At 32.3% G+C, this 11,574-nt stretch overlaps 1 protein-coding gene across 1 annotated transcript; it reads left to right on the top strand.

Moving 5' to 3' along the window:
- The first annotated feature begins 7,703 nt into the window (after positions 1-7,703).
- On the top strand, positions 7,704-8,556 carry LOC135124892 (uncharacterized). The gene is made up of 3 exons (XM_064050110.1): positions 7,704-8,150; positions 8,198-8,369; positions 8,417-8,556. Exons 1-3 carry the CDS (start codon positions 7,759-7,761, stop codon positions 8,528-8,530), a joined length of 678 nt encoding a protein of 225 aa, XP_063906180.1. The 5' UTR covers positions 7,704-7,758; the 3' UTR covers positions 8,531-8,556.
- The last annotated feature ends 3,018 nt before the right edge of the window (positions 8,557-11,574 follow it).

The raw sequence follows: 11,574 nt of genomic DNA, 5'->3' as shown, positions 1-11,574 counted from the left end.
AGAAGTAGGAATCTCGGGGGATAATTATGGTTCAAATTTGGATATAGCGTACAACAGTATAAAGATCCTTAAGACTTAAGAAGATTTTGTTTGGTTTTTAGAAGTAGCAGTGTCAAGGGCTAATTGTATTTCCCTTTTAGAATTAGTATTCTTAGGGTCATATGTGTTACGATTTTATGAACAAAGAACCTCGAAATTCTGTTTTTGTTACGTTCTTAGAAATATCAATCGCGGAGGATAATTGTCTTCCGCTTTTAGAAGTAGCAATCTCGGAAGCTAATTTTATTTCGATTTTAGAAATAGCACACAACAGAATAAGAACCTCAAATCCCGATATTCTTCTTTAGAACTAGCAATCTCCGGGCGTAATTTTTGTTTCGTTTTTAGAAGTAGCAATCTCGCAGGCTCATTTTATGATTTTACGGAGAAAGAACCTGAAAACTCTGCTTTTGTTAAGTTTTTAGATATATTAATCTCGAAGGATAATTGTGTTGCGGTTTCAGAAGTAGCAATCTCGGAAGTTAAATTTGTTTCAATTTTAGAAATAGTAACAGAATAAGAACCCCGTACCTCGATCTTCTTTTTTAGAATTAGCAATCTCTGGTCGTAATTTTGTTTCGATTTTAGAAGTAGCATTCTCGGGGGCCCATTTTGTTTCACTTTTAGAATCAGCAAATGTGTTACGATTTTAGAAATAGCATGAAACAGAATAAAGAACCTCGAAATCCAGATTTTGTTTCGTTTTTAGAAGTAGAAATTTTGGGGGTAATTCTGTTTCACTTTTAGGAATAGCAATTTCAGGAGCCAAATTTTTAGATTTTAGAAGTAGGATCAAATAGAATAAAGAACCTCGAGAACCCGATTTTGTTTCCTTTTAGAAGTAGCAATCTGGGAATGTAATTTTCTTTTGTTTTTAGAACTAGTAATCTCGAAAGCTAATTATGTTTGGAATTTAGACATAGCATACAACAGGATAACGAATCTTGAGGTCTCGATTTTGTTTCCTTTTTAGCAGTAACAACCGTGAAAGCTAATTTTGTTTTGATTTTAGAGGCAGCACATAACAGAATAAAAATCTCGTGACTCCGATTTTTTTTTCTTTTTAGAAGTAGCAATCTCGGGGGCTAATCGTGTTTCGCTTTTAAAATTAGCAATCCCAGGGCCCAAATGTGTTACGATTTTAGGAATAGCAATTTCGGGAAATAATTGTGTTTCGCTTTTGAAAGTAGCAATCGCGGAGGCTAATTTTGTTTCAGAATGAAGAATCTCGAGATTCCAACTTTGTTTCGTTTTTAGAAGTAGCAATCTCAGGGTGTAATTTTCTTCGCTTTTAGAACTAGTAATCTCGGAGGCTAATTATGTTTGAAATTTAAACATAGCATACAACAGGATAAAGAATCTTGAGGTCCCGATTTTGTTTCCGTTTTAGAAGTAGCAATCGCGAAGGCTAATTTTGTTTTGGTTTTAAGAACAGAACACATAGCAGAATAAAAAATCTCAAGACGCCGATTTTTTTCTTTTTAGAAGTAGCAATCTCGGGGATAATTGTGTTTCGCTTTTAGAATTAGCAACCTGAGGGCCCAAATGTGCTACGATTTTAGGAATAGCATCAAGCAGAATAAAGAACAGGGAGATTTGATTACGTTTTAAAAAGAGCAATTTCGGGAGATAATTGCGTTTCTCTTTTAGAAGTAGCAATCTCGGGGGCTAGTTATGTTTCGCTTTTAGACACAGCAAACAACAGGATCAAAAACCTTGCAATCCCGATTTTGTTTCGCTTCTACTTGTAGTAGCAATCTCGCGGGATGATTGTATTTCACCTTTAGAGTTAGCATTCTCAGAGCTAATTGTGTTACGATTTTACTAACAGCAATATCAAGGGATAATTGCATTACGCTTTTAGAAGTAGCAATCTCTGAGACTAATTTTGATTCGATTTTAGAAATAGCACGCAACAGAATAACAACCTCGGAACCCCGATTTGCTTCCTTTTTAGAACTAGGAATGTCGGGGCGTAATTTTGTTTCGTTTTTAGAAGCAGCAATCTCGGAAGCTACTTTTGTTTCATTTTTAGAATTAGCAATCTCAGGGTCCAACTGTGTTACGATTTTACCAACAAAGAACCTCGAACCCCGATCTTCTTTTTTAGAACTAGCAATCTCGGGGCGTAATTTGGTTTCGATTTTAGAAGTAGCAATCTCGGGGACTCATTTTGTTTCACTTTTAGAATCAGCAAATGTGTTACGATTTTAGAAATAGCATGAAACAGAATAAAGAACCTCGAAATACCGATTTTGTTTCGTTTTTAGAAGTAACAATTTCTATTATAAATATAGCATTCAACAGAATGAAGAACCTCGCGATTCCAACTTTGTTTCGTTTATAGAAGTAGAAATTTTGGGGGTAATTCTGTTTCACTTTTAGAATTAGCAATCTCAGGAGCCAAATTTTTAGATTTTAGAAGTAGCATCAAACTGAATAAATAACCTTAAAATCCCGATTTTCTTCCGTTTTAGAAGTAGCGATCTCGGAATGTGATTTTCTTTTGCTTTTAGAACTAGTAATCTCGAAGGCTAATTATGTTTGGAATTTAGACATAGCATACAACAGGATAACGAATCTTGAGGTCTCGATTTTGTTTCCTTTTTAGAAGTAGCAATCGCGAAAGCTAATTTTGTTTTGATTTTAGAGACAGCACATAACAGAATAAAAAATCTCGAGACTCCGATTTTTTCTTCTTTTTTTAGAAGTAGCAATCTCGGGGATAATTGTGTTTTGCTTTTAGAATTAGCAATTTGAGGGCCCAAATGTGTTACGATTTTAGGAATAGCATCAACCAGAATAAAGAACAGGGAGATCGCGATTTTATTACGTTTTAAAAAGAGCAATTTCGGGAGATAATTGTGTTTCTCTTTTAGAAGTAGCTTTTAGAAGTAGCAATCTCGGGCGCTAGCTATGTATCGATTTTAGACAACAACAGGATCAAAAACCTTGCGATCCCGATTTTGCTTCGCTTCTACTAGTAGTAGCAATCTCGCGGGATTATTGTATTTCACCTTTAGAATTAGCATTCTCAGGGCTAATTGTGTTACGATTTTACTAACAGCAATATCAAAGGATAATTGCATTTTGCTTTTATAAGTAACAATCTCTGAAACTAATTTTGATTCGATTTTAGAAATAGCACGCATCAGAGCAATGTCGGGGCGTAATTTTGTTTCGTTTTTAGAAGTAGCAATCTCGGAAGCTGCTTTTGTTTCCAGTTTAGAAATAGCATACAACAGAATAAAGAACCTCGAGATCCCCATTTTCTTCCTTTTCAGAAGTAACAATCTCGGAAGCTAATTATGTTTCAAATTTCGATATAGCACATAACAGTATAAAGATCTGATTTTGTTTCGTTTTTAGAAGTAGCAATCTCGGGGGCTCATTTTGTTTCACTTTTAGAATTAGCAATGTCAGGGGCCAACTGTGTTACGTTTTTACCAAGAAAGAACCTCGGACCCCGATCTTCTTTTTTAGAACTAGCAATCTCGGGGCGTAATTTGGTTTCGATTTTAGAAGTAGTATTCTCAGGGGATCATTTTGTTTCACTTTTAGAATCAGCAAATGTGTTACGATTTTAGAAATAGCATGAAACAGAATAAAGAACCTCGAAATCCCGATTTTGTTTCGTTTTTAGAAGTAATAATTTCTATTATAAATATAGCATACAACAGAATGAAGAACCTCGCGATTCCAACTTTGTTTCGTTTATAGAAGTAGAAATTTTGGGGGTAATTCTGTTTCACTTTTAGAATTAGCAATTTCAGGAGCCAAATTTTTAGATTTTAGAAGTAGCATCAAACAGAATAAAAAACCTTGAGAACCCGATTTTGTTTCGTTTTTAGGAATATCATTCTCAAGGGATTATTGTATTTCCTTTTTAGAAGTAGCAATCTCGGAAGCTACTTTTGTTTCCATTTTAGAAACAGGATACAACAGAATAAAGAACCTCGAGATCCCCATTTTCTTCCTTTTCAGAAGTAACAATCTCGGAAGCTAATTATGTTTCAAATTTTGATATAGCACATAACAGTATGAAGATTCGATTGTGTTTCTTTTTTAGAAGCAGCAATCTCGGGGGCTCATTTTGTTTCACTTTTAGAATTAGCAATCTCAGAGGCCAACTGTGTTACGATTTTACCAAGAAAGAACCTCAAACCCCGATCTTCTTTTTTAGAACTAACAATCTAGGGGCGTAACTTTGTTTCGATTTTAGAAGTAGCATTCTCGGGGGCTCATTTTGTTTCACTTTTAGAATCAGCAAATGTGTTACAATTTTAGGAATAGCATGAAACAGAATAAAGAACCTCGAAATCCCGATTTTGTTTCATTTTTAGAAGTAACAATTTCTATTATAAATATAGAATTTAACAGAATGAAGAACCTCGCGATTCCAACTTTGTTTCGTTTATAGAAGCAGAAATTTTGGGGGTAATTGTGTTTCACTTTTAGGATTAGCAATCTCAGGAGCCAAACTTTTAGATTTTAGAAGTAGCATCAAACTGAATAAATAACCTTAAGATCCCCATTTTCTTCAGTTTTAGAAGTAGCAATCTCGGAATGTAATTTTCTTTTGCTTTTAGAACTAGTAATCTAGAAGGCTAATTATGTTTGGAATTTAGACATACCTAGCATACAACAGGATAACGAGTCTTGAGGTTTCGATGTTGTTTCCTTTTTAGAAGTAGCAATCGCGAAAACTAATTTTGTTTTGAGCACATAACAGAATAAAAATCTCGAGACTCCGATTTTTTTTTCTTTTTAGAAGTAGCAATCTCGGGGGCTAATCGTGTTTCGCTTTTAGAATTAGCAATCCCAGGGCCCAAATGTGTTACGATTTTAGGAATAGCAATTTTGAGAAATAATTGTGTTCCGATTTTGAAAGTAGCAATCTAGGAGGCTAATTTTTAGAAAACAAATCTCGGGGACTAATAATGTTTCTATTATAAATATAGCATACAATAGAATGAAAAATCTCGAGATTCCAACTTTGTTTCGTTTTTAGAAGTAGCAATCTCAGGGTATAATTTTCTTTCGCTTTTAGAACTAGCAATCTCGGAGGCGAATTATGTTATGGAATTTAAACATATCGTACAACGGGATAAAGAATCTTGACGTCCCGATTTTGTTCCCGTTTTAGAAGTAGCAATCGCGAAGGCTAATTTTGTTTTGGTTTTAAGAACAGAACACATAACAGAATAAAAAATCTCAAGACGCCGATTTTTTTTTAGAAGTAGCAATCTCGGGACGTAGTTTTAATTCGTTTTAGAAGTAGTAATCTCGGGGATAATTGTGTTTCGCTTTTAGAATTAGCAATCTGAGGGCCCAAACGTGTTACAATTTTAGGAATAGCATCAAGCAGAATAAAGAACAGGGAGATCGCGATTTTATTACGTTTTAAAAAGAGCAATTTCGGGAGATAATTGTGTTTCTCTTTTAGAAGTAGCAATCTCGGGGGCTAGTTATGTTTCGATTTTAGACACAGCAAACAACAGGATCAAAAACCTTGCGATCCCGATTTTGTTTCGCTTCTATTAGTAGTAGCAATCTCGCGGGATGATTGTATTTCACCCTTAGAATTAGCATTCTCAGGGCTAATTGTGTTACGATTTTACTAACAGCAATATCAAGGGATAATTGCATTTTGCTTTTAGAAGTAGCAATCTCGGGAGATTATTTTGTTTTGATTTTAAAAACAGCACTTAAAAAACAAACTAAAGACCCAGATTTTCTTCCTTTTTAGAAGTAGCAATTGCGGGGCGTGCTTTTGTTTCGTTTTTAGCGGTAGTAATCTCGGGGGCTAATTATGTTTCGATTTTATACACAGCAAAGATCCCTATTTTGTTTCGTTTCTGGTAGTAGTAACAATCTCGGGGGCTAATTGTTTTTCACTTTTAGAATTTGAAATCTCCAGGGCTAAATGTCTTTCGTTTTTAGAAATAACATAAAACAGAATAAAAAATGTCTGCGTTTTGTTTTTAGAAGTATCAACTTCTAGGGTTAATTTTATTTAGATTTAAGAATACCAATCTAGGGGGCTAATTATGTTTCGTTTCGTGCATTAAAAAAACTCAAACTATATTTTTTTATGTTTTTACTTCGTCTAAGACTGTGTCCAGATTTGTATCAATTTTTTCAAAAGTTAACTCTGTATTTTCAACTAAAAAATATTTTATGACTTTCGAAGTTCAGTGTTAAGTAACAGTGAAATCAAAACCAGCGATAAATCGTTGTCAAATGTACATTATGTGTGATGAAGATAATTTGAAATCGATATATGCTTATACGTGAAACTGTTTATTCACTCTCAATTCAAGTTGTAAAGTTAATATAATTTTAATTGCCTTTACACCACGTTTAACAACGTTCCTAGTAATCTTTAATTCCGCTCACTGGGGGTTTCCCAAAGTAGACTAAGTGGGTTAATGTATTCATCATCCATATAAATGATCACGTCCGAGTTTTAGCACCTCTCGGAAATTAAGAACCACTAAGTACAAGCTCATGAACAATAAAATCCGAAAAATACGAGCTTTTAATTTAATTGCCGTCGGGCCCGCTGAGTTTAGTCCGGCACTGGTTATTACCGTTTTTAGACAGCGAGATTTTCTTTTCTGATGAGTGCTTCCCGCTTGACGGGTTTTGTAGTCGCAATGTATATAGTTATCGGAGAAATAATAAGAAATGTGTTACGACTGTTATTAATATTACAGCAGGTAGTTTGGACGTAATTACATAAATACCATTTAAATTATACGTTAAGTGGAAGCAGACGTAAATTAAATGTAAATGTAATACGTTACAACAAGCGTTCCAAAAATTCGGAGAACGTTCATTTTTGCAAGTTTAAGTTCATTAACTTTAATAAAATTCTTGTTGTGTAGAATTACACGCACAGTTTTAATTAAAAACAATTGGAGCTTAAAACACACTTGTTAATTAGTGTAACTGTTTTGGAGGTGAAAATGAGATAATTTATGTTTTTGTTTTAAATAATTCCGTTTTACTTTCTTCCATCATTATTGATTCTTCTATTATAACGCTTTCATTTATTTACTTCTTACATTTTTTTTTCGTACTCGTATATACTTTCTAACAAACATTTTGCACCTACTTATCATTCCACTTGTTACCACACTCCTTGTTATGAAGAACATGATAATTCATCCATTGTCAGATATTTATTACCTGTCGTTTCAAAAGAAACAAAAAAAAAACACACGACGAAGCCCATCTTTTTTGGACATCCATAATAAAATGAAAGTATTTTATGTATTTTGTTCGTGCAAGCATCCTGAAATTCCGCCGGTTGTACTCATACTTTATAAAGAAAGCCGCTCACTGCCTTTGTAAATTATTGTAATCGATATAAAAAGAACAAATTTTTAGCCATGGAAGAAAGCGGTCCAGAAAATTCGCGCAGACGAATAAAATTACAGTTAAAAGATTAACGATTTTCCGCGGTTATTAACACAGCCTTTGTTATTTCGGTTTAATGTCCATCAATATTGACTCTAACACCAAACAAGAATGACACAAATTATCTGTGCATATTTAACCACGAATTCTCGTTGCATTTAAATTTCCGTTGTAACTAATAAATTGTACGAAGGTTTCACTCATTGGTGACATTTTCGTCGCACTCCATGTGTCACTTTGACAAACAAAACTCGGCTATAAAAATAACCTAAATATTCCGGTGACACGAAAACCATGTCAGACGAAGAGATTTTTTATGATTCCCTTGAAGAAGACGCTTTTGTGAACGAAGAATCTTGTGAATCTTCGTTCGTTCCTCCCGTTACAGATTTAAATTCAGCTGTGCCTCTATACACTGGCGAAATCTCCATAAATCTACTCAATCCATCGAAAACAAAGAGAGTCGAAAAACCCCCAAAAAGGGTGATACAACCGGACAAAACCAAGAAAACTTACTTGACGATGTACTACGAGAAGAAATCTCGATTAGAAAGCAAGAGTGACACCGGAAGTAACACAAGCAGAGCCGTGTGTGAGACTCTATCGCCTAAACGAGATCTAGATCTAGAAGCAGACTTGAAAGAGGCGGAGTCGAGGTGCATTGAATCGGAGTCAGAACAAGACGAGTAAATTTTTAAAATAACGAAATTGGTCTCTGAGATTTTGTTTCTAGATTCTATGAAAACTTTATGAACTTAGAGTTAGCAAATAAGCAAGCTTCATCCTCGACTTCTGTACTAAACAACAAGAAAACTCAATCGCTGTCGACGCAGTCTTTGCTCCCGAAAACTACTTCAGAACGGTCGTTTTATTTCAATTCGACGAAAAACGACGCAATCGAAAAAGTATTTGTGAGTGTAGAGAGAGGTCGTAGATTATCGATTTTTTTTAGTTGGAGTTGCTGAAAAAGCGGCAAACTTATGGCATGAAGATGAGTCTGAAGAACAGAATTGAGATAGAAGAACTGAAAAAGTTGAAGAAGATTAAACATTCTAAAGTAGTTTAATTGTGACACAGAATTATAATAAACAATTACACGAATGATGACAGAAAAGTATTACTTTTAATTACTGAGTGTTTTTCTCCACGTTCCCCCTCTCCAAATTGATGACATCGTCTCAAAATTTTGCGTATTAAATCCTCTCTGAAATATGCAATAGTTTATAGAATTACTCATTTTAATTAAATCAAGAACAACTCACTCCACTTTTCCGAAAATTTGGGAATGCACTACTGCTATCATTAGTACTAAGATAAGATAAGGTTTATCGAGTTAATACAATACATCTATCCGTGATTAACGTGTTCTTGAAAAAATTTGATAACGTCATCAAAAAATTTTGCAAACACACTTGAAACCAACGCGTAGCATGCTTCTTTACGTTTACTTTAACATTACGTACAAATTTTTATTTATTTTAGTTATAAGAGTTACCATAAAACAATAAAATTTGCATAATCTTATAATTTTTCCAAAAATTTGGATTTATTTACCTTCGACCAATTTTTTGATATCGCGACTTTTTCAGCTTTAATGTTTCCAATTTTTCGATTTCTCGACTTCCAAATTTTTCGATTTGTTCAATTTTATAACTTTGCGATATTACAATTTTTCATTTTTTGATTTTTCAGTTTCCCAATTTTTCATTTTTCGATTTATCGTTTGCTTAATTTTTCAAGTTCTTGATTTTTATTTTTCATTTTTCCGATTTTTTTATTTTCTTTTTTTCTATTTTATAACATAATTTTTCGTTTATTTAATTTTTCAAATTTTTGATCTCTGACTTTTCAGTTTCTCGATTTTCCAAATTTAAAATTTTTCCATTTGCAATTTGAATTTTGGATTTCTCGTTTTTTCGATTTTTTAAATTTTCAAAGTTTTGTTTTCATTTTAAAGTTTTCCGTTTTTTCATTTTTGATTTTCCAATTTTGCAATTTTCCATTTTTTTGATTCGAAAAGTGGAAAAATTGAAAATGGAAAACTAAAAATCCGAAAAAATGGAAAAATCGAAAAACTGCCAAATCCAAAAATTGCACATCGAAAAACTGAAGAAACGAAAAATGGAAACAATGAAAAACTAAAAATCAAAAAAATGAATGAATCGAAAAATTGGAAAATTCAAAAATTTAAATATTTCACATTGAAAAAAATATAGGGTCAGAATAACAGAAAAAGTGAAAAAATTAAGAAATAAAAAACGAAAACGAAAAATCGAAAACTCGCGATATTCCAAACCGAAAAACTGGAAAAATTAAAAATTGGAAAATCCAAAAGTTGCAAAAACGTCGAAAAATTGGGAAATTTATAAATTGCATAATTAAAACATCGAAAAATTGGAAAATCGAGAAAACGAAAAGTCGAACTAATCCAAAATTGCTAAATTAAAAATTGAAAAATTGGAAAATCAATAAACGAGAAATCTAAACTTTAAAAAAATCAAAATATTGAAAAAACGAAAAATTGAAGAATCGAAAAATTCAAAACCGAAATGTCGAATAATTAGGAAATGAAAACAGAAAAATCGAAACAACGAAAGATTGGAAAAGCGAAAAACTCGAAAATCGAAATATCGAAAAATTTTAAAATTTTAACCAGAAATCGGAACATCTAAAGATCGAGAAATCGAAAAACTGAAAAATCAAAGAAAAACTGAGGAATCGAAAAATTGTAAAATCAAGAAATAGAAAAGTCGAAAAATCGAAATTTTAAAAAATCGAAAAATTGAAAAATCAAAAACCTGGAAAATACAGGCTTTGTAAAATCAAAAAATTAAAGAACTGAAAACCTAAAAAATCGTGAAATCAAGAAGTCGAGAAACTAGAACATCGAAAAGTCGAAAAATCGATTAATCGAGGAATAAAAAAACAAAAGAAAATTTAGAAACGTCAAAAACTGAAACATGGTAAAACGGAAATATCGGAAAACTGAAGAAGCGAGAAATTGAAGAATCGAAAAATTGAGAAATCTCAAGACTGAAATATCGAAAAATTGAAAATGGATAACTTGAAAAATCGAACAATTTAAAATTCGAGAACCTGAAAAATCCAACACTGAAATTTCTAAAAATTTTGGAAACCGGCCCTTGATAAATGAACGGAGTTTTCCGTTTTTTCATTTTTGATTTTTCTATTTGTCCATTTTTTTGGTTCCAAAAGTTGAAAGATCAAAAAATAGAAAATCGTGAAACTAAAAATCGGAAAAAATTGAAAAATCGAAAAACTGAAAGAACAAAAAACTGTACATCGAAGCACTAAAGAAACGAAAAATTGAAACAGTGAAAAACTAAAAAATCAAAAAAATTATTGATCGAAAAATTGGTAAAACCCAGAACTTGCTCAATCAAAAAATAATATATAGAATCTGCAGAATTGTAAAAGCGACAAAACTGTTGCACTGAAAGGTCGAAAAATGTAAAAATTAAATATTGAGAAATCGAAAAATTGAATAAAGCTAAGAATTGAAAAATTGAAATAAAAAACCAAAAATTATAAAATCGGGATATAGAAGAATCGAAAAATATACAAACAAAGAAAATAATAAACCGAAACGAAAGAACGCAAATTTGATAATATGAAGGAATGAAAAAATTAAAATCAAATCGAAAATTTGAAGAAATGAAAAACTGAAAAATCGAATAATTAAAAAAGTGAGGAAAATAAAAAACCGAAACGAATAATTGCAAATCGAAAAATTGAGAAACTAAAATTGAAAAATTGAAAAATTCAAGTCAAACAATCCGAAACAAATAATTTTTGTAATTTTTCAAAGAAGCAGGATTTGTTGAGGAACGAGGGAAATTTTGTCGAAATAACCCCGGCCCATTTTTTTGATTAATATAGATGAAACAATTAGCCGTCTATTTCTCACAACAGTTGAAATAAAACTACACGTACCTATTGAGTGCTTACCTTGTACGTGATACATCGATAAATTCTTAAAAGGATTCTTTAATCATCTAAATCTCACATTTATCAGTAATTTATCGATAATGATGCTGTTGCTAAAATCTCCCAATACTTTATTAGTTACACTCGTAACCACCGCAAAAC

Source organism: Zophobas morio, unplaced genomic scaffold (assembly GCF_036711695.1).
Source record: "Zophobas morio isolate AGI-343-1 ecotype UQ-CSIRO unplaced genomic scaffold, CSIRO_AGI_Zmor_V1 ptg000008l, whole genome shotgun sequence".
In the NCBI taxonomy this organism is placed as follows: domain Eukaryota; kingdom Metazoa; phylum Arthropoda; class Insecta; order Coleoptera; family Tenebrionidae; genus Zophobas; species Zophobas morio.
This window is presented reverse-complemented; position numbering and strand designations above follow the sequence as displayed.